At 36.3% G+C, this 23,282-nt stretch overlaps 1 protein-coding gene across 1 annotated transcript in view; it reads right to left on the bottom strand.

The window, feature by feature from the left end:
- Positions 1-8,914: 8,914 nt before the first annotated feature.
- Positions 8,915-23,282, bottom strand: part of HHIP (hedgehog interacting protein) — a 73,411-nt gene continuing 59,043 nt past the window's right edge. The window contains exons 12-13 of the mRNA XM_005243323.4: positions 12,676-12,824; positions 8,915-10,134 (exon numbers count right to left, since the gene is read on the bottom strand). Of these exons, the coding sequence (XP_005243380.2) occupies positions 9,941-10,134; positions 12,676-12,824 (343 nt within the window). The 3' untranslated portion in view covers positions 8,915-9,940. The remainder of the gene's footprint in view (positions 10,135-12,675; positions 12,825-23,282) is intronic.

The raw sequence follows: 23,282 nt of genomic DNA, 5'->3' as shown, positions 1-23,282 counted from the left end.
CTTTGGCATTTTAAAGATTCTACTCTACTTACTTGTGGTGCATTTTTAATTTAGAGTTAAACTAGGGGCTGATCCCTTACTCGGTGTTTTTGTCTAAATAAAAGAGAAAAAAACCACTTGTGCCATAATCAATCTTGTTATAAATAGGTAATAAATTTAATGCAATAGCATGGAGAAGCAGCATCTCTATAGGAAATCAGATAAAGAACAAAAGACTTAAAGAACAGAGCTATATGGAAATAAAGAAAAGGCAATAAAAGGACAGAAGCTTATTCCAAGTATTCATTTTGGGAATAGCGATTAAATACTGAAGCAAAGGTATTTTTAGTAACTATTACTAAAATTAAATGCTCCAGAATTGTGCATTCAGGCTTTGAATTCCTTTAGAAAGTTCTGATGTCTTTGACAAACCACACAAGCCTCATTCAAAGAGGCCACGGATGCCTCCTTTGATTCATCAAAAGGCAGAGCAGAGTTTGGCTCCTCAGGTTTAAGATGCCATCAGAAGGTCTAGGTAGAATTACAGTCTTGCTGTACACAGCTGAGTGTATATAATTAAGTAAAATTCATGTCTTATGTGTTGTAAAAGAAATGAAAGGTAGCTGTTAATTCCAAGGCTTATAAATATGTCAGTGGGTTTTCATAATGTCTTAATAAATTACAAGAACAAACTCAATGACTCATGATGTCACTAGAACTACATGCTTCACTGTATTTATTGTAATTATGTACTATACCTCACAGGATTCTTTTACTTTCTATGTGAATATATAGGTCCCACTAAAAAATCAAACCAATCCTCATCGATTTCTTCATTCTTTTTTGTTTGCTATCTTTCAGCTGTTTTCTTGTCTGCACCCTTCTTCAAATGAAGAAAATTCTTAAGAAAATGTATTTAAGAGAACATTGCTGCAACTGCTGTATTTATTCATTGAAAAGCTGAAGTAAAATACAGTTTCTAAATATCCTCGAATTTGGGTGAAGTTCAAATTTTCCTTGGATCCTAGTTCTCTGGCTGGCCACCAGCCCCTATCACTAATGGTATAAATAGCTGAAAAATGAAAAAACAATTTCATGAATATTTCAAGATTATTTTGGCTTAGATCTGAAATGTAGAGATAGCATCAATATTTTCAGTAATGCTTCATTCTTTATTCTAAGAAATAAATGCAGGATGGGCTAAACACTTTAGGTAAGTTAAACATCTAAGACTAATTCAACAGCATTTCAAAACCACTAAGGTAAACTTGGTGTGTGAAGAAGCCCTTGGCTTTCCAGTCCTCCCTGTCCAAACTGGTTTTTAGTTTCACAGATGTAAGCTGCAAGTGTAGTTTGCATTTAAAGTGTCATGATTAAATGTTCTTTTATATAAAAAAATACAGCGAGTTGATACATTGAGTTGGCCCTGCTCCCATATATATGCTTAGGTGTTGATTTCAATGGAAGAGAACCTGTTACTTAAGATGGGGGGAAATGGAAAGAATTCCACACTGCATCCATTTTTTATGGCCCTTATTTAAATCACTGGAAATCTTACATCTGAATTTAACATACATTGACTTGATGACATGCTTCTCTGAGGATATTAAATAAACAAAACAAAGAAATGACCCCAACCTTTCTCCCATCGTTACTGAACTAATTCTCCAAGATACCTGTGCCTGAAAAGCCTGTGCATGAAATCCCCTTGTTCAAGCTGTACATGCATTCACGTATTGCTTGCAATGAAACAGGTATCTTTTCAGTGTGGAGGTCTTAATTATCACTGTCATATATCCAGAAGCAAACAGGAAATCCCATTCCAAACTTCCCATTCCAAAAATAATAGCAGTGTTCAGTCATATTTTATGAAAACATCTTAGAATTTATATAAATAAAACTAGTGTACATTTCAAAGAATATATATAATGCTGGTGTTTCACCTTTACTGCAAAGATCAGAGAGCCAATTAAAATCAAAGTTTCATTAATTTTAAATTATGCATTTAGTCATAACAAAAATATTAAAAAAAAAAAATTAAAGCAGCAGGTGTACCTTATATAGTAAGATAAAGTTTAATATATTTTATTAGCTTAAGGGACAAGGAATAGCTATCTATTCAGAAATTCAGGCATGCATTTACATAAATATATTAAATTAAGAAAGGCAATTATACACTTAAACATCCTTTGTCTAAAAAAATCATTAAATCCACAGATTGACAATAAATCCAACTCTATGCATTTATCACTTCCAGATACAACTGTTCCATTTCTCAGATATTACACAAATACATTTGTTAGAATTTATATGCATTATACATATATTATATATTACATAATAGTGTGTATACATACATGGTGTTCAATAATATAATAATAATTTGTACTTTTTATAGCACTTTTCATTTGAAGAGCTCAAAGCGCTTTACAAGGATTGATTTCACTAATTTTCAGATGGAAAGTGGAGGCACAAAGATGCAATTAGTTCAGGTTATATAGAATTTGTGACAGACAGTAACTGAATTCTTTTGTGAACTTCAGCCGTGCTGTCTCCCTAAAAAGAAATACACATATAGCATATGTAGTCTATGTAGGTAGACTTGCAAAGACTTGTAAGGTCTCAAACCAAGAAAGCACTTAATTATATTAATAACGTTAAGCACATGACTTTAGTGAGACTCATGTGCTTAAAATTACTTGGGTGCTCCAGTGCTCTGCTAGGTTGGTGCCTGTATATGCTTAGTAGTATAATACAGTTTATAGAAGATACCTAAACATAGTTTGAATGATATTTTCTAAGCTATTTTCCCACATTTCAAATGTACATACAGTACCTGACAGCTACTATAAAATAAAACTAATTGAACAGAGGAATATCACAACAGTAATGTTATCAAGTGACAGAATCTTGTTATTTCATTTTCCTTTTCTGCTTGGCTCCTATTACAATCTAATTGTTCTCAAAAGGGAATTGGCGTTCTAATTCTGCGGTATGTTTTGTTGGGGACAGCTAATAGCATTTCTGGATAACTCACAGGGTAAGGTTACTGCTTCTGGTATTAATGGAGATCACTACAAGATACCTCTGGTGACTTAATACCAGATGGTTTCTGGTCTCAGTATATCTTGATATGAATTAAGTTCATTTTGCACACCAGTTTTGACTCTGCCTAGAACATTTTCCTTTTAGTGTTTCCTCCTAGGAACATTCAGAAAATGGGATTTGTTTGTTGCTGCCTTGTGATGCAAACCACCTTTTTGTCCTCCAGCAAAATGCATCCTACATAAAAAATACCCCTCCAAAGCAGCCACTTCTCTCTGCCTTCTTTCCAGCCAAGATTATTGTGAACACAGCCACTGTGTATATCCACAGGCTTTAGCTGGTGCCTTCTTTCTGAAAATCCCTGGGGATTTAAGCAATTTTTCATTTTGATGTTTTTTTCGCTTCTGTTTTCATTGCAAAATGAGAAAATATTTGTAAAAGGAACTTAACTATATGATATATGGGACCCTACTGATGACTTCTAATAGATGAAAAGTTTTTTTATCAGTAGAAATAAACCTCTTCAACAGTGCAGCTGGTTGTGCACATTCTTAGCAATAGCTTCTGACATTTTTGATTGTGGAAGCCACTGTGTGTACAGGAGACAATAGGTAAAGACATATATTAAATGTATGTAACATAGAATATTATTTTTTATGAATTCCTATAGCATGAAGTGATCATAAGAATGATATGTTTTCAGCACTGAGAGCTCTGGTAAGCGGGTGTGTTGCTTGGCTTTCAAATCAAACAGTACAGTGTAATGTGAAGAAAAATTTCCTATAGGAGTTTTCTTTGGGTTATGGGACAACATGATAATCCTTTGCTAATATATAGACCAAATTAGTAAGTATTAATAACTCATGAGTGAACTCAAGGAAAAAGGTTGATGTGTCAGTTGAACCACTTGCACAGTGCTATAAAATAGTAATGTTTCTCTTTTCCCAGATAAGGCATTAATAACACTGATTAGTCAGTCTGCCCAGTGTAAATCTATGCAGAATTAATTGCTATGCTAAGATTTTTTGGATGTTGTGCGCTCTCTAGCACAATAAATTCTGTGTGCAGGGTCATAATTGAAATCAATGAGTACAAGGGCAAGCGGCTATCCCTTTGCCTAGCACGCGTCTATAGAATGCCTGTTCACGTCTGAGTCCCTAATCCCTTATGCCTGTCATTTCAGTACTGAGGAGTCTCATCGCTTTCTGTCTTACTACTCTTATTAGCAAGGGTGACAACAAAATCTTTGAATTAGGATATAGTCTTGATTGAAATATTACACCATCCCTATTAAATACAGGAAGAAATGCTTGAAAATGTACCTGATATTGCTGAATTCAGCCTTTGCAACACGGGACTCAAAAAATTTGAGGGAACTCTTTCCGTGGATGTTTGTGAGCATCTGTGTCTTCTTATGGCTATTTCATAAAATGGGGCCACTGACTTGGTATTTTAATTGCTTTCCTGCTTAGCGCATATACTTACGTATTTGAAATCAGCATATATATGTGTGAAAGAGAAAAAAAGTGAGCTAATTGCTCAACATTTTTAAAGGAGTATCAAGAAGTCTGGCAGATTTAGTAGACCCCTTGTGTAACTGTTGGCAATACCTATAAGGAAACCCAAGAGGATTGGATGTGGTCCGTAAGTCTTTTAAGAAGGATATGCTCCGTACGGCTTTATGCAGGGCTGAATCTCCAGTCTTATTCCAGAAAACCTCGGTGTGTCTAATGACTGCAGATGCAGACACAGAGAGGTCACGTGTGCACTGATGTCTGAAGTAAAGATCTTCTGCCGGCTAAGTGGATATCTCTTAAGGACTTAATCCTATCACTAATGAAGTCAATAGGAGATTTTCAGTTGACATCAATGGACTTCAAGTCAGGCCCTCAAAGATTAAAGTAATCCTTTACTAAGCTTTCAGGTGGCTTCTGCTGTTTCACACCTATATCCTAAAAAGTACGTGTCTTATTTCACTGAACTACACTGCTGTTGAAAACAACGAACATTTTAGCAGAATAGTCATAACTTTTTCCAGTGTTTCTACAACATTTTTCCCCTGAAACTAATTATGGAAATATTTATCAGTTTTTTGTAGCCAGAACTGTGATTATTTGGTACATATTTTCTGCAAATTTGGATTAGAATAGATTTAGAAGGTTGGTTGTCTTTTTGGTGAGATTCTTAAGATTTTTTTTAAATGACAAAAATAAAATATTGGTCAACTTTTCAATATTGAAAAATGGGAAAAATTAGTTTTATTTACTTCATTGCTTCTGTTTTTTTCTGAGACAAAGATCACCCTTTAAGCGGGATAGAATATCAAAATGCTATCATTCCTAATTAAACTGATACACAGTTCAACTAAAGGGTAGTAAATGAAAATGCACTAATGTCTTTTAATGGATTTACATAATTAAGGAAAAATAAACAGAATAGGATGTCCTCAGAGTTGTTTTTTCCATGTAGACCCAATCTTGCAAATACCTGTTTCACAGGTACAAAAGTAGAATTACATGCATGGATATTTATTTTCACTTTTATGGGACTTCATGCCTGTGAAAAATTACTTGTTCGTAAAGTGTTTTCAGGATCTTCATCTGGCATATTTGTACATGAAAAGGTCCTAATTTCTAACCCCAAATTAGAGAAAGTATATACCGAAAAGCAACTTTTCATCATCCCGGGAATATCATTGTGCTTTATACTCGAGGCGTCTGATTACTGGATTGAAATCGGTAGCTTTCTGGTTAGCATAGTGACTGTATCATGACCAAGGGTTTTCTCCTTTCCTCCAGCTCCAGTCTGTCTGTGGCTGAGCTTCACAGCCTGAGGCTTTGCTGCTTGGGGCTGACGCTCCTGAACTGTAAATGTCCAGCTAAGAAACACTGTTAGATGTCACTATAAAATAACAGAGTTCTGTGGAATGATCAAAAGGTAAAAACCTCAGCCTGCTGGCAAGCCTCTTTGATGCACACTTCCTTATATCTATAAATATATATATATATATATTGATGTTTGCTGTGGTTCTAAAGGGGAAAGAGCTGCAAAGCCAAAATGTGGAGGAGCAAACAAAAGGAGAAGATAAACAGAGGTGTCATGTTGGCGATAAAAAATCTATACACTTATTTATACCTAACTTATTTGTTTGCATGAAATAGAATAACCTGTGAGGATTTAAAGGTACAAAGGGTTTATATCTGTGTCCCTGACTGTTAATGGAAGGAATTTATTTCCTTGAGAGGGAGATTTGAATTAAAATTTCTTACTGGATGCATTAGAAAAATGAGTTTACTGTTTTTCTGAAATGGAGTGAAACAATTTGGAACTGATTTTACATAACATTTTTTGTCTCCCTACTTATCTATGGAGTAAAGAAGTTTCTCCTTATATTCCAGTAATATACCTTCTTTCGATCAGTGGCACTTAAAAAGAGAAAGACGAAGGTTTTCTGTCCCAAATTAATAAAATGAGGGTTGAAAACTAGCAGACGTCAGGAGCAGAGTTATGTTTCTTGCAGCAGGTATGTTTGTTCTCTTTTAACAGTAGAAAGCCTCAAAGCATGCTTGAAATGTACAATGCGTTGGGAACAGAGAGGCAGTATCTCCGAATAAAGGAAGAAATGAATGGAATAAAAGATTAAGAGAGAGAGACAGAGACAGACACAACTTGAACACATACATAAAATCCCTTCTGGAGGCCCTTATCTAATTGCCTCATTTATCTAGTTTCATTTATAAGCTCAGTTTTATTCTGGGACACTCTCGGAGGTTGTGTGAGAATGGCTGCAGAATGACCTAACTGGCAACAGGCTTTCTACAGACCCTTTTTTTTTCTTTTTTTTTCTTTTTTTTTTTTTTTTTTTTGTATGCCAATTCTCAGGGCAATTACTGCAGTTGCCCTTTTTATATCAGCATCTTGGGTGGCTAGGCCTGGGGTTTACTCACTCTTTTTAATAGTATAATTTCTTTTGATAAATAAGCAGCTAGGATTTTTTGTGTCTTTTTTTTGAGAATACTTCTTTTCCACTGGGATTTCCTATGTATGCATGTGGGCTTAATGCAGATGCTTGCTTTCTCAAGATATAAAAGATGATTTTAAAATGAAGCAAAAGACTTTCTACAAACTATCTCCCCTCTCTAATCTTCACTTAGATTACTTCTCAGTTTTGGTGGAATGACTCAAACAGAAATACTTTTTTAAAAATAAAATAAAACAAATGGGAGTATTTTGCTTAAATTTTGAAAGCAAATTTCTGGGTGCAGCAGCACAGCCAATGTGAGTTTTTTGCCATTGAGTTGAACAAGGCCTGGATTTAATTCTTAGCTTTTACTGGAGTTTTATTTTCTGATTTCATTAGTAAATGGAACTGTCTTTAGTATTAAGATCAAAACTCTAAGTTCATTGTTATTCCTTCTCTACATGACTATGACACATATATTGCCAGGGTTCTTAATTTAGGTGCCATCCAAGGTATTTTTTAAGTCTCCAGGAACTAAGCAGTGAGAAAAGAACTATCACATCTCCCCAGCTGGTTGTTGAAAATAATACGTCACAGTAGAGTTAAAGTTGGTTTTATTTTTAAGTACATTTAATTAAAGAAAGTGTTAAAGCGTTGTTATCTCTGTCAGATATTTTGCTAAAATACTTCAGCAACTTTCTTGTTTTGCCAATTATGAAGAGTGTAATAAAACTGCGCTATGTGACAGATTTAGACAGCTGGCTCATTCATGAGAAGTTCACATTTTTGTCACCCACGTTGAATAAGGAAAGATTAGATGCTAAGGTCAATTTACAAAAATGGTTGTCAGGACATTTTTTAATTGTAAAACTTTTTGTGATGGAATTCAGGGAAAAGACTAAAGGCAGAAAGCAGCGGAGACAAAGAGCTGCTATTAACCTACAGATGCTACCGCAGGGTTCATTTTAAGATTGGTCACACTGCTTAGCCAATGAAGTGTTCGTGTGACTATAAGGGACCACCCTTTTCTGGGGTGAGAGGGCAATTTGGTCTTCATGCTCATTTAATCCCAAGACGTCTTTCAATGGACTGTCAGTTGAATCTACATTGTGCAAAATTATGCATGCACTTTTTAATGCAGACCATTGTTCGCTGAGCACTTAACCAAGATTTCTCAACCAATTTCCATTTGGCATGAGGTCACTCGAAACCCAGGCAAACATATATGGAAGGCAAATGTAATTTTCTGTTCCTCTGAGCTGGAATGCGTAAGACAGAGAAATGCAAGTATCAGTCATGCTGTACTTTCAGATTTAATACTTACTAAATGAAGACTGACAACTTTCTATAAAGGACAATCCATTGCATGTCACTGCCCTGGAGAGCGACTGGAGAGTAATATGGCTAAAGTCTTTTGCATCCTGTTGCCTAAAGTGTTGTAAATTGTTGACGCATGAGTAGCTGCTTCTAAGAACCATACGATGTGCATGCTGTGGCTACTCTGTGTTCTTTTCATAGGCGAGAATTTAAAAAAGCCAGGTAGTGCAAAGGAAATCTGACAGTCTGTAAGTAGTGAGCAAAGAAACTGACAATAGACGCCCTAGTTCTGGACATAAGCGGGCACCAGTTCTGAAGATATATCTAGTTAGACTATTAATACTTTAGAAAACCTGACTATAGCATGTACAACATATTTATTGATACATTTACAAAGACTCAATTTTATGTTAGCTCTTCAAGGAACACTTACATTTAGAGCCACATTTGGCGAGAATTGTTACACGCTTTGTACAGGTGACATCTTACACAGCCAGCATGTGCTCATGTGAGCTCTCATCCAGGGGCGTTCCATTCAGTGTGAAATTGGCAGCGGTCTACTTGTGTATAATCTGGCCTGTCCTGTTACAGTGAAAATCACTTTATGAACACTTTTAACATGTGCTGGAATTTTATTATGATTGGTTAGCTGTTGTATTTTTCATCCATCATAAAGGAATACGGGTTGACACAAGGATACATTTCTAGATTAGGTCCACAACACATTAAAGAGTGTGTTTGCTCTCTCTTTCCCCATCTTTCCAATTAAGTTGGTGAAAAATGTAACTTTAGTATTTTACAGGACATGGTAAAGCTGTCTCATCTAGATGATGTCTATATTATAAAAATAAAATAAAATAATATAAATATGTAACATGAACCCAGTGCCCATTGTTAAATAAAATATATGATAAAAAGCAGACCTTCTAGGATGACTGGTTTTGAAATATGCGAATATAATTTAATTATTAAACACTTGAAACAATCTTGATATTAAGCTGCGATAACCAGATTTTTGCATCTATGCTAGATAAAGAAATGCGTAACATTCTGTAATAGAGTTACATTGATGAAGGTGAAGGTTACAGTCTTACAATGAATTGCCTAGATAGGAATGCATTAAGGAGTGCTGAAATACTGTTTCATGATGTAGTTCGCCTTAGAAACTGTTACAACTGGATTTATTAAGTCCAGCAGTGTATACAGCGATGTTTGAAAACTGCTCTCTCAATGCTATAATCAGATAGGTACAGCCACGAGATTTCTGGGATGCCCAAGAATCCATTAAGACATCACAAAAGTCCTTTGACAAGAATGTGGTTTACAGTGGAATTACTTTGTAAACTATTTCTCATGAAGAAATAAATATTAAAAAAAATTCCACTAGCTGTAAAACCGTATTTGTGATAGTGCATGCATGTGTATGTGTGCATATATTGGATATCCGTACGTCTGTGGAGGTGTACAGAAATATTTACACACATACAAAGAATTTATCTGCACATTTGTGGATATTATACTTAAATTAATAAAGTAAATCAAATTACCGGTATTTGTTGCAGGATAACAGTCTTTTCAAAATGACAGGATTCAAAACAAATGCCCGTTGAAAGTGTAGTTTCCAAATAGTCCCAGAAACTATACAATATAGCTGGTTAGATCCAGCAAATAGGATGTCATGTCTAGGATCTGATCAAGAATACCTGCCCTTGTCACTCTTCGGATGTTTCTATCCACTTGTTCACACTGGGGGCCGAGATAGCCTTTTTTACACAAGCATTTATTAGGCCTTACACAGACACCTCCATGTCGACAGGCTGGGTCACATTTTGCTGTGGGTGAAAGAAACAGTGATTTTCTAATTTGTTTAGAACATTGCAAACTGAAAAGATACATCACACATTCATTAAGAGCTTTTCTAAACTTAGAAAGCACATAAATGTAAAACAAAACAGAAAAGATGAAATATTGGAAGATTTGAAACTGTATCTTTTAAAGTTTTAGAATGTTAGGGAGGGGAATTAATTGTGTATGTCTGAGAGTGTATCACCCAGGACAGACTGTGAATATCAAATAGCAGATTTTTGAAAACGTCCATATTCATGCTTGATTTTGGAGTACACAGAAGACCCATCTCAGAAGACTTCAGGCTTCGAATGTCTTATCGTTTGAAAATAAGACATACAGCACATCTAGATCTTTAAACAGTGCTGGTCTACCTCATCCCATTTCTTATGCTGGCAGCCCAAAAAAGGCCTGAAGTTGGTGAGACATTTTAGCACCTGGCCATCACCAAGCTAGCAAGTACTGAATCTCAGGTAAACTCCTCTGTACATGCAGAGTTCCTCACTACAGACTTTGTCTAACAGAGCAGGCTACAACTGACCACAGAGATCTTTGGCTCTTGAATCACTTAAACTTGGAACAAAATTGAATTCCCTTTAGGAAAAAAAAAAAAAAAAAGAAAAAAAAAAGAAAGAAGAACCTGAGTATCTTTTCAATGACTTTTATCAGTGAGTTAAGTTTCAGAGTTTTTCCCTCTTTAGCAGATGCCTGACAATTTACTTATCCAGGTTAATCAGCTTGCTTAAGTTTTTCAGATATAAATGCTGTTTTAAATTGTAGCCAGTGTTAGCAAAACTAACAATCAGTACGTTTAGTTGCGGAAGTATTTTCTTCTGGAGTAGAGTCACAGCACTGTGATAAATATAACGTATCCTTCTTTTTGCAGACATCTTGCTGTTTATTGTTATCTGTTAGAGTAAAGGTATAATACTGATTTACAGAGATTTATAATACCTTACATATAAATAAGTTTCTTGATTTTATTCATGAGTTTCTTAATTAAACTATGTATAGGGGGAAACTGATGACTTGTAATTTTTCTTATTTAAATTACAATAATAGCTTGAGATTCAACCTAGAACATCTCCGTTAAGAGCTGCATGGGTTACAGGGAAGAAAGATCCTGTTTACACATTTTCTGTAGCTTTCTTGTACATTGCATCTATCAAATTAGCTATCTGTAATTTTTTTAAAACAAAACAGATTATTCGAAACCCATTTATGTTCACACTGGTGATGTTTTTTACTTTAAGTTCTGTTTGGACAAGGGCTGTAGAATGGGCTTCATTCTCTAAACGCAGGAAATCTCTGACTGACAAGTGAAGACAATTGAAGTTGGGCTGTTTGACCAGATTACGTCATCCATCTCTCCAACGTGTTTTTGTTGCACTGTTGTGTGATGGTCAGCTCATTAATCTTGCCAGTAAGATATATCATTGGTGATTTCTTTCATTTAATTTCATTCCAAGTGAAGTCATTCCTGCTCATCACTAAAAACTGGGAAGCTGCTTACACTCCAGGCTGTAAGGACGTCATAGCTGACCCTGCTTCCAACCGGAATTATCCCTGTTCCATCATGTGATCCTTGCTTTATCTTACTCTGTGATTCTTTTCCTCTTTTGAGTTCTACTGCCACTATTTTAACCTTATCTCTTTGTATAGGCATCTGGTCAAACTCGCTGAGCAAATACTCTCAATCAGAAGACTGCTGATGCACGAATAACATCTCCTGGCACCCAGGCTTGCTCTGGGCGATCTGCATGGGCCAGTTACACAGCTCAGCCATCACCGCAGCCCCTGTTGGGGCAGTGGTATCACGGCTGTGGCACTCCAGGTTCATTCACCTCACCCCTTTGGCAACATACCCAACACCTAGTTTGATCACAGTCACTTTTTAAACTGACTTTTAAAAGATACGTTACAGGAACAAGATAGGACTTAATAAACGCACTGTAATTAAAAATGGATTGCAGTAAAGTTCTGATTATTAGCTGCTTTGTAACAAGTTGTACATAGAATTCTCTTTAACAAACGGGAGACATTTTATTTTGTAGGATCAAAAGTAAAAATGTACCAAACCTAAAGCATGTGATTTAAATTAGCGAAGTGCAAAAAATGCAATAGTGACCTGCAGGTCTGATTTATCATCTTTCCTGACAAGGTGCTGCTATTTGACGCTGACAGTGGTACTGCTGCAGGTGGAAGTTGAAAGTCGAGACATGGAACATGTATTGATTGCATTTCCTTTCCTTTTACAATCGTGGTGAAAAAATAAGAATACCATTGCCTGTTATATTTATGCTATTAATTGCATTCTGTAATGGCTCACATTGCATTAGATGTTTTAGTTGTTGCACTCATCTAAAGGTTTAGTTCTCCTACAACTGATGAGATCAGCATTTCTTTAATGTTGTTTCGGAACCAATGGTTAATGACATATATTGAAAATTTATGTCAGCAAATAATAAAAAGCAAATTATGACATGTCACTGCTTTTTTCACGTGTTGCTATGAATCTATATACAAACCAGTTCTGCAGAACTCTCCTTCCCAGCCTTGATTACAGCAGCATTTCCCCGTGGGAGTGCAGTGCCCATTCCGACAATGCCTGGAGCACTCAGATGTCAGTATCTGTGCAGATTGAGCTGTTCTTTTGCATTCTTCAGGGACTAAAGGCCTGATTAAAAAAATACGAACAAAGCAGATAGTTAAAAGTCGGGGTCAAGGAGAAATACTTTTTTTTTTTTTTTTTTTTTAATTAAAGGCCTGATTCTTTTTTATGGTATTATCAGTGGGAGAAATCTTTGTTGTAAGAGGATTGCTTTTTTCTCAAAAATACCAATAAACGTAGAGATGGTATGTTACATTACAGAAAAATACAGTGTGATTTGCTATTCTTTGATATAACTGCTTTCTGAGATCTTCTACAAGATAAATAATAGTCTCTGAGAATTCTTGAAGCGTGAACCCGGCAAAACCAGCTTGCTGAAGAGCTTATCGCAGGCACCATTTATCTCTAGATAATATCATTTATTAGACATGCCAAATTCTACCCATTGTGTGGCTTTTCTTCAGAGAGTGCAAGTAGTCCTATGACTCAGTCCAGAATCTGATGGTGTCTTTTTTGCCTTTATAGCTGATTTATATTTCCAGTTGTATGCTGGGAAGAGTAATCTGACCAGCAAGTTTTATGTCACACATTATGAAAGGCCTGGTAATTTTGTGGAAATATTACCTCTGTCTACGAATTCAGTTTGACATTGCAGATTTTTTTATTCCCATATTTTTGTGACATCATATTTGGATTATGCATTCTGGGTGCTCATTTAAGCACCTGACTTTTTTGCTGTGAGAGCACTGGCACAGGCTGCCCAGCATCCTTGGAGCTATTCAGAAGCTACCTGGCCACGGTCCTAGGCAACTGGCTGGAGGTGGCCCTACAGCGGGCAGTTGGACCAGGTGCCCCCCAGAGTTCCCTTCCAGCCCCAGCCACTCTGAGTGATTCTGTGAAATGTATGCATGAAGGAAATTCTAGTTCAGCTAACTTAAAATATTTCTGATACTGGTTTTCGGTTGGGCTTCTTGGTGTCTAGTCTTACGTGATGCAATTTTTTCCTGTCAGTCTCTACATTATTTTGGATGTCCAGTAGCCTTTTTTATTTACAAAAGCAGAGCATTATCTTCCTTAACAAAGAACTGACTGTAGTGTTCATTCTTTAGTCTTAAGCGTGTAAAACACTTAAGTGTTTTAACTTAAGCATGCCCCAATTGTTGCTATGGCTTCCAATGCTTTTTTAGATGTTTACTGGTTTGTTGTTGTTGTTTTTTTGGTTGGTTGTTTTTTGTTTTTTGGTTTTTTTTTTTTGTAATTTAGCTGCATGCCATCATACTGACCACTTACTTTATTTGCTGTATGAGTTCAGCAGCCATAGGATCAAAACAAGGCTACAGGTTCCTGGTAGAGGTATCGTGTTTTGTCTCTGCTGTGGGTTTGATTGTTCAGGAGTAAGTTTAGAAAAGAATGTCAGGATCTCACAAGAGATCTATACAAGTAATCGAATGGGACCATCGTGGCAAATACAGAATGACTCATTCTCAAGGAAACAATCTGAACTACTGCCATACATTCCTAAGCTTAACATTTGAAGGACAAAGATTTTACTAGTTTTGTCAAGAGCTCAGAGAAACCTTGGCTAAGTGTCCAGCTAGAATCCAGACAAACAAAACCAAAGTTCTATGAGATAGAATAGAATAGAAAATAACATTGTTCATTATACTGACATCAGTATTAAACCCCCAATTATATCAAATAAACAGAATAGCAAGTTGTACACTGACCCCTCTGTGAAATATTAAAATCCTAAATTGATACTCCTGTATGGAGAAAAGGATAGTCTTTGAAGTCTGAGAAAGAAGGGGTATGATGGAGGTGTGGGAAACAGTGACAAAAAAAAAAGAGGAGGAGAATAAGGCATTCTTGTTTATCTTCCAATTCAACATCAGTAGAAATATCAAGGGGAAAAGTTAAGCTAAATAAAATAAAATTAACAAGTTGAACTTATGGCTTCTAAGATATCAGCAAAGCCCATGTTCTAGTAGGATTTAAAAAAGATTTCTATGCACAATGGGGACATTCAAAGTAATATTAGATAGGGTAAAAATAATTTTGAAGAAAAATAAACACTTATACCTAATGTCATGGAAGTCCCTCACTAGATGACTAGGCATACATCCACCCGCCCCCAACACCCCCCTCCCCCTCCCAATTTTTGGCATGTGGCTTGTTAATGGTACATTACAGAGTTTCTTGCATTTTTCATTGAAACAGTAATAGAGTACAGGCTCACTGGTTTGTTTCACCATAGCACTTTCTCTGCTCAGTCTTAATTGCTATCATGATTATTTAAACATCCATACAGAACTGGTTCCCCAAAGATGTTAAGGACAGAAAGAATGTGTAGATGCATCTTTATTGTAGCACCAAGTTCTGATTTCAAAAGCACTTCTGAGAATCAGACTTAAGGTCCTGTATTATTTAAGGGCTTTGAAACATGTTTTGACACCTTTAGTGCAGCATATTTGAAACCCTTTCAGTTTTTGTGTTTACATATTTCCACGGCTGTCTTTTAAATATAATGCATTGGGTTTTTGACCTGTAAAGAATTCCAGTTCTGTAGTAATGAGTGCATTATGTATGATCTGGTTAAGAAAGTTCCTACACTTAAAAATTATACATGACATTCACAGGCAATGCTGTTTTGGAAACGGTTCTACAAAATGATACCATTTTCAGTGGAGACTTGTTCAGACTTCAAGTAAAAAGATCTGTGTTCTAATTCCTACCTCTGGAAAAAAATATCTAAATTTGAGGTGATTTCTTTATAGCCAGCTGCATAGGAGACAACGTTCTTTCTTCATCTGCCTCTGTTAAGCTCATTTCTTTCAAGTTACTTTAAATAAGAGTCTTCTCTTTTTCTTGCTTAAGCACAAGTACAGTACTGTGTTTAGCAGTCAGCATAACCTCAGGCTCCTGGAGCATCTCTTGGAAAAGAGCTTCAGTGGCATCTCTTTAGCAAAGAACGACCTCATAAGTCACAGAGTTATTTTATTTGTGAAGATAATGATTTATTTTATTAAGAGATGTAAAATTTATCTACGATAGTGTGGGAATATATTCTTTTATTATTCATATTTAATTAGGGAGGCAGAATTCATATTTTTTTGTATCCAGCCAAGCATGGCTGATTGCTTTTATGATTTAAAGTTTTCTAGTGCTCTTGGTACTTGTGAATATAACTTTGCCTTTTATTCTACCATCAATCAATAACTTGCACTCATCAGCCTTGGATAATATTTATTAATGGCGGGGTGGAGTAGAAACAAAGATGGAAAAAATTCTGGTTGGCAGAGGGCCTTCGGAGAAGAGGAATACAAATGCAGCTGCAGCAGAATCCTTGTGTGTGAGAAGAATTACGGGTTTTCCTGAGTTGTACTATGGGAGAAGCCACACTTCTTTCTCAGGCTTTGAATGCTGTTATGGTACCAACGCGTATCAAGAGACAGCCTCTGCCCCAATACTTAATGCTTTACATTCTTAAAGGCTTTAAAGGGGTGGAAATTTTCAGGCTCAGCATAAGTTGAACCGAATCTCACGAAGATAACGTGAAATCTTGAAACTGACTGTTGGGACTTGATCTTTCCAGCACGTAGACAAGCCTATGATTTTGTTTATATAACCAGTGCTTCGCTGTGTCTCTTGACGTGGAAAATGGAGGGGAATAGATGGAGCCACACTGTGGGCTGCAGAGGATTTTTTCCTTGTCTCCCTCTATCTATAAAACTCTAAAGGGTACAGCTTGATTAGTCTTACAGTAAGCACTATTCGGTCCGCAGAAAGTCAGCCAAAAATGTAGCTGATAATGACTATTTATATGGTCTGTACAATTCTAGTTATCTTAAAGAGCTGTTCATATATACAGTACAGTACAGTATATCTTGCTTGTTAAAACATGCTTTCATGAAACTGTATAACAACTCCAAATGTATGGAACATGGAGGAAAAGTTGTACTGGGAGCTGGGGCCCTCACTGACGTATGCAGTGAGCTGGGAATTCTTAATGGTATGAAGTGTAAAATAATTTTTGCTGCATTACTGTAGCTCGTATAAGAAAGTAGCCTCTGCTGTTGGTTTAGAGGCATATAAAAGTCTAACGTGCTTTAATAGATTAAAACTATTGTTTTATCTATCTGGATACCATCCTGGAACTGCTTAGGATTTCATGCTTTCTTTAGTGCATCTCCTCACAGTTCCACTAAACGCACGGAGTGATTTAGCTGCTATATGCAAGAGCCTGTAGCTCAGACATACATAAATCAATGCAAATGGAGGGCCAAAATCAGCAGTAGTACAATGGTACTGAACAGAAAAAAATTCCTCCATCGTGCCCTTGACACAATATCAAAAATCTCTACTTTCCCACTAAGGCGAGAAAAAAACCCAGACAAGATTCCTGGATGTTCAAATTCAAACAAGAGACATGGCCGTAGAAATCCTGATTTTTGTACAAAATATGCGGAAGGAACATCATGCTTCAATTAACTGCAGACAAGATATTAGGTATTAGAATGCTGCTTAAGTATATCACCAAAATCTGTGCATTAGTTGTTTGGGTTTTTTTCTTTATAAGGGAAAATGTCAAGAAAAAATAATTTTGTTTCACTACTTGTCATAGACTAAATTTACTGCTTGTCATAGAATAAATATAACATCTCTTCAGGTACAGCTTCTAAAATTAAAAAGTATACCTTCAATCCTGGGAGAGATGCCAAAAGCTCGTTACTTGTCTCCAGATTTACTACATGGGAATAATGTGGAAAAAACTCACGGCTTTTAAGATTTAAACTCAGCAGCATATCAAATTTATTCTTATATGGTATACTTGTTCATGACCTCTAGTCTTAAGAAATTCTGTCATGTTTGAAAACTAGTCCCTCGTGAAGCCTGTATCAATGTTAATAGCTAAGAGGTCAATGCAACTGCTAAACAGTTTGTATTACTGTCAGGGTGGTCATGAAAACAACACCTGCTGCATGAGCACTTGGCAGCTGGGTCAACAGGCACTGTGGGAATTTATCAATTTAGGGGGCCACTTGCATAACACTTTGACTGATGAATTGGGAAAGACTGGCTTACTGGGCTAAAGCTGCTCTATTATGTGTGACTTTCTTTAGGATGGCAGAGGCTTCCTGCAGGCTCCAGAAAATAAGCAAAAGATAAACTGAGCTGTTTTTTCCTTATAAAGTGATAAAAAGTGAGAACTCCTTAACAGCCGATGCTAGAAAGACTGAAAAAAAAAGAGGAAAAAAAAAATAATCCCAAACCAAAAACTTTTACAGTCACTGAGCTGTGATGTGATTGAAAAAAATCCTTAGGTTTTTCCATCGTGGTTACAAAGGAGTTTTTGTGAAGTACTTCTGTAAAGTGAAACTCTCTAGACTGGTATTCGCAAAAAGCTCTAATTTCTCTTTAGTGTCTCTTATGGGAATAGTAACTGCATGTGGGTAGGTAAATGAGATAAGAATTTTGCATGCTCTGGCTAAACTAAACATAATTAGACATTAATTCTGGCTTTCCATTCCCCCAAATGACTTAAGGGATAGTAACTTTCTGAACAGAAAGAAATCATATGGCCCACCTGGGTTGGTGAGAGCATTCACCAACAAAATGGGCTCATTCTACGGAGGGTTTCCAGTGGTAGCTTCAGACTGTATCTATAACCCATCAGAACTGAGTGTCTTGATGCAGATTAGTCTAATACTGTATGTTTCTTTCTGAGTTTCCATTTCCACGGTAATTGAAGTCTGCAAGAGTGCTATGCTTTCATAAATGCTGTTCTTCTATCATACCATCAAACACTCTTGACTCATACTAAAAAATAAAATCACCAATGTTTTTGTAAAGAGCCTGAACAACGTCAAAATGAGGTATGCCCTAGAAATTGTCCCTTAGTGTTTGAAATCAGTCTGTTTGAAAATACTCTTCGATAGCGGAAATCCCAGAAGGTGATGATGGAAAGGATGATAAGTGGAATTACATACTCTGGAGGGGCATGAAAGAGGAGTGAGATGGTTTGAATCAAGTTCAAGTTTCAATCCAACAGAAAGCAGCTATTCTGGCTATTGATATGAAACACATTGAAATCCAGATCTATAAGGTGTTACAAAGAGAGGAAGAGGAAATCTTCTTATGTGTGCAAGGACACTTACTTGAGCTCTGCCCTCTTTCGTAAAAATCATCTGCTGGCTCCAGTGAGCCATCCTGGTCAAAAGAATTTTTCACCCCCTTTGGAATCACTTTATTGACAGTGGCAAACACTTAAAACTGTACAGGGGATACAGCACTGCGTGACTGCCCTATAAACTTTTCTGGGTTTAGTCTCACCTTTTAAATGGAAATCTTTTGCATTGTCCATCAGTTTGAGCACTCTTCTCTGAATCTCTTTAATTTTCTCTATAATTTGCTTAGACATAAAAGCAATCACAGTACAAGTATTCTAAAAGAAGACTTACAAAGGCACATTATGGCTGTTCTGCCACCTTCCAAAGTTTGTTTTCTTTCTTGGTCTGTCCCTGTCTATGGTTTTCAAAGAACAGCTGGTAATAATGTTTAAATTAAAGCTGATATGAACTTATCAACAGATCTTTCTTATTTAAATATGTATTTTTAATACTGTCCACAGCTGATTTTCTCCTCTCATCATGCTAGAAAACGATGACTTTTTCTTTTCTAATGGGTTTGTCTCCTATTTTCTGTGTTATTGACTAACCAGAATATTTGGACCTATACACACTTTCTGTATCACCGTTTATCTACTTATTTTTCCTATGCATTCATCCATGTTTTTGTGATTGATATGAGTATGTATTTGTAGAAACAGAAAGCAAGACAGAAAAATTATTAAAAATAAAGTAGAAAAATAGAAAATAAAAGTTTTTCTTTTCTGGTCACAAAGAGAATTTATAAAATGCTAGTATATGTGCTGATCTTCAGGACATCTGACTGACCCTACCTTTTAATTCAGAAGTAGCTATGTCTTTCTCACTATATTTTCTCATTAATTCTTAGCCCTGGAAAGGAGTTTACTCGTGATAACACTTTTTTGATAATCATCAAAGAATTGATATATTTTTCAGAGAAACAGTTTTAACTTCATAAAGTCTTCTTTTGTCTGCTAGTTTAACTAATTTACCTAATGCTGGTTTTATGTGTTTATAATTCTTCGGGTTTCCCACATCTCCTCCAAACTCGAAGCTAAATATGCTATTACCTATACTCTTCACTGTACTCAATTTTGGTAAGAGGTAGTGTATGTGTTTTGCAGCACCTCACATACTCAGTTCATATTCAGTTCTAACTTTTCTGTTTCTGATTTATCACTTCATTGTCTAAGAGCTCCCAAGTACTTATGTGTCATTATAACAACCTTGTTACAAAGAGGATTATTTAATTCTGTGCTTTTGATGGGATGCTATTTAGTTATTGACATTAAGTATTTGGAGGAACTGAACTGTGGTACCTTGAATTCTATGTTTCAAACTGCCTTGATGAGGGAGGGATTCAGAAACTCCGTGCTGATCATATTTATCAACCTGTCATATATCAACTCCGTTTAACTTACACTTAAAACATTTTTATTACATGTGAAGTATTGTTTTAGGAGAGGACTTTCCCACTGCTGAGTATTGAAGACTAATGCAAAGGGTTCTCTGGATTACCCTCATCTCATCTGATCCTCTGATCTTCTAATGTTTTAACCTGCCCATTTCTTTTGAATTTCTTTTTTTCCCTCTGCTGGCAATATCCATGTCATAGGTTTCTTTCTTAAGCTATATTTGTGACAAGGAAATCAGGGTCATGGTTACGTCTGAGAACAACTTTGATTATGCAGTAGTTTTCTACAAAGATCTAAAGAAATCAAATCCTGCATCTTCGTGTAACATTTATTATTCAAAATAAAAGAATGATTTCATAAGCTTGCAGCAGCTTACCGATGACCACTAGCAGAAGACGACTGGGTTTTGCATAAAGTTATTAATTTCCAGAAAGGGGCTACCACAAGTAATGATAATTTTGTTCTTTTACACTGCCCCATGCATGGAAGGATCTTTCTGCTAATCAATGACTCTGCCAGGGCCCACCTCTCACAGGTTGTATTAGCAAGTAGTGAATTTCTAAGACACAGCAAATCAATACTTTGATGACTTTATTTATACCTGATGCTCATAGACCACCTGTAGCATCTTTGTTTCATGTTCTAGAAAGTTTACTCTGCTAGGGTTTACACCTATATTTGATGTATTTGTATGGCGCATACCATGAGGAATACATTAAAAGGAGCAGCAAAATATTAGAATGCAAAATTATTACCATGTGAATAATAATTAATATTTTGTTTAATAAAGGTTTACATGAACATTTGCCAAAGGCAGGGAATTTTTAAATTGTTTACATGTGTAATGTGAAGTTAGCAATTAGCATGAAATGGTAAATAGAGCTGTAATGCTCTTTTCTGGAAGTAAGTCACTGTCTTTCACTTTAAAGCCTGCAATGATGTAAGACTAAAAAACAACAAAACTCAGAACTTGGCCTGAGTGAAAATTATGCCATGTTTCTAAAGAAGGCCTTACCAAAAGCTGTATCCCTTTGCCACAGTCTGCTTAATTTCAACTGTGTGCCAATTTATAAAAGTATTTTATAGTTTTCTGGTTACTTTCACCAGTAACCAAACACAGTCTTGACCCTTTTCCATACATGAAAACAGCCAACCGTGAGTGCAGCAATGGGAGGTCTGGCCTTTCAGGTATGTCAGCTGAAGACCACCCTACTGGAAGAGGTAACAAGAACAAAAAGCCGAGGTCAAACGAGGCAGCCCCATGTAATTAGATACTAATAGTGGATTTAGGGTGTAAAATTCACTTAAAACCATACACCAACAGACTAAACAATCCCAGGAAGAATGGCAAGTTTTGTTCTAAAAAAATGTTTTTAATACCAGAAAGCATAAATAAAACATACATAATAACCTTGACCAACAGACTGCACTAACCTGCAGTAATGTCTGCTTCCAAATTATTTGCTATAGGTTTGAGATAGTATAATTAGAAAACACTGAAACTCTACTGTAACTTACAGTACAGTACAGTGTTGGTTATGCCTCTGCTCTTCTGACATTCACTTTCACTAAGACAGTGATTACTATTAAGTGAATCTGTTCTTTTTGCTGCAGGATGGTACATTTGCTTTTAGGAAGCCCCCTGCATTAAGAATTTCCCTTCTCATTGAATGTCAGTATCACATAATTCAGCTACATGGAAAGAACTACATTTACCTTTTGGTTTTTACCATGTTGAAGGGAAGACTGATCATAGTGAGAATCCAATTTCATGAACTTATTATTGAATTCACTTGTTGTTCCAATAACGATTTTTAGATTTTAAAATCAGACAAGAAAATAAATTACTCTTCTAAACAGTCCACAGCAAAACCAAAAATGCAAGCCTAACTGCATCTGATGCTAATGGCAAAACATGCTGAAGTAAATGCTGAACAAATAAGCAGTTGCTTTTGCAGGGTATGATGGGGTCAAAGTAATTAATATGAGAAACTTCGTTTCTGTTGGCTGTTTCGTATTGTGTTAATTTCTGATGCTTTTGCAAGATGAATGTGGTGCCTTTACGTGCCACAGACTTGCTGTGATAGAGCAGCAAGATCTGTCATGAAGAAAATGGTATTTCTCCATCTAAAGTGAGCATTTGCTAGTCATCTGCTCTTATTGCTGCTGGGGCCCCTGGTCACATTAGGACCTGGCTTTTAGCAGTCTTTCCAGATTCCCTAATATTTTCATAGCTCTAGCTTCTCTGCAAAGGTCACATCTTGAGAAACCCTGCTTTGATAATTATAATTTATCCTCATTTTACAACTGGTAAATTAGTCTAAATAATTAAACCGACTATATTAATTCTGTGTCTTATAAATCACTTGAGTGGGATTTATAAGCCTTTTGGGAACAGTGTGTTTAGAACTGTGAAGGAATTTAGTGTGTTTTTGTCACACAGTCCAAGGACAGAAGGTTTCCTTCCTTGGTGCTCCAAAATTCCCCAGGGAGAGACAGGTAAATGCAGGGGTATGGAAGGATGTTGAAACTGTGTAAGCTGTGACAATTCACACCCATTGAGGGTTCAGTCCTTTGTATCACTTTCTGTTGGTGGTATTGCCTGTACAACAGAAGAGAGGATTGGGAAAGGCTGAATTTGTCCCTTAGAGCTTACTTATGGCAAAACTGAGGAAGTGAGACTGGAACCAACCATGAATGGCTTGTCTGCTAGCTAGTGCTGTCAAATTATTTTTCTGTAGTAGCTTTTCAGTATACGGAGTAGGTATTGTCAGCCCAGCCAGTACTAACCTTTTGAGCCAGCTCCTGCTGCACACTACCCCACTACAGTGGCAGGTAGGAAAGCGGTAGCGCTGGGGAGAATACCAGAATCTGCCTCCCACTGACGCTGCATAACCTCCGTGGTACCTACGAGTCATTTGGCTTCAGAACTACCAGAAGCATCCTTTACCTGTACTGGTCCG

This window comes from Falco peregrinus, chromosome 2, assembly GCF_023634155.1.
Source record: "Falco peregrinus isolate bFalPer1 chromosome 2, bFalPer1.pri, whole genome shotgun sequence".
Classification (NCBI taxonomy): Eukaryota; Metazoa; Chordata; class Aves; order Falconiformes; family Falconidae; genus Falco; species Falco peregrinus.
The sequence above is the reverse complement of the archived record's forward strand: the minus strand, read 5'-3'. Positions and strand labels throughout refer to the sequence as shown.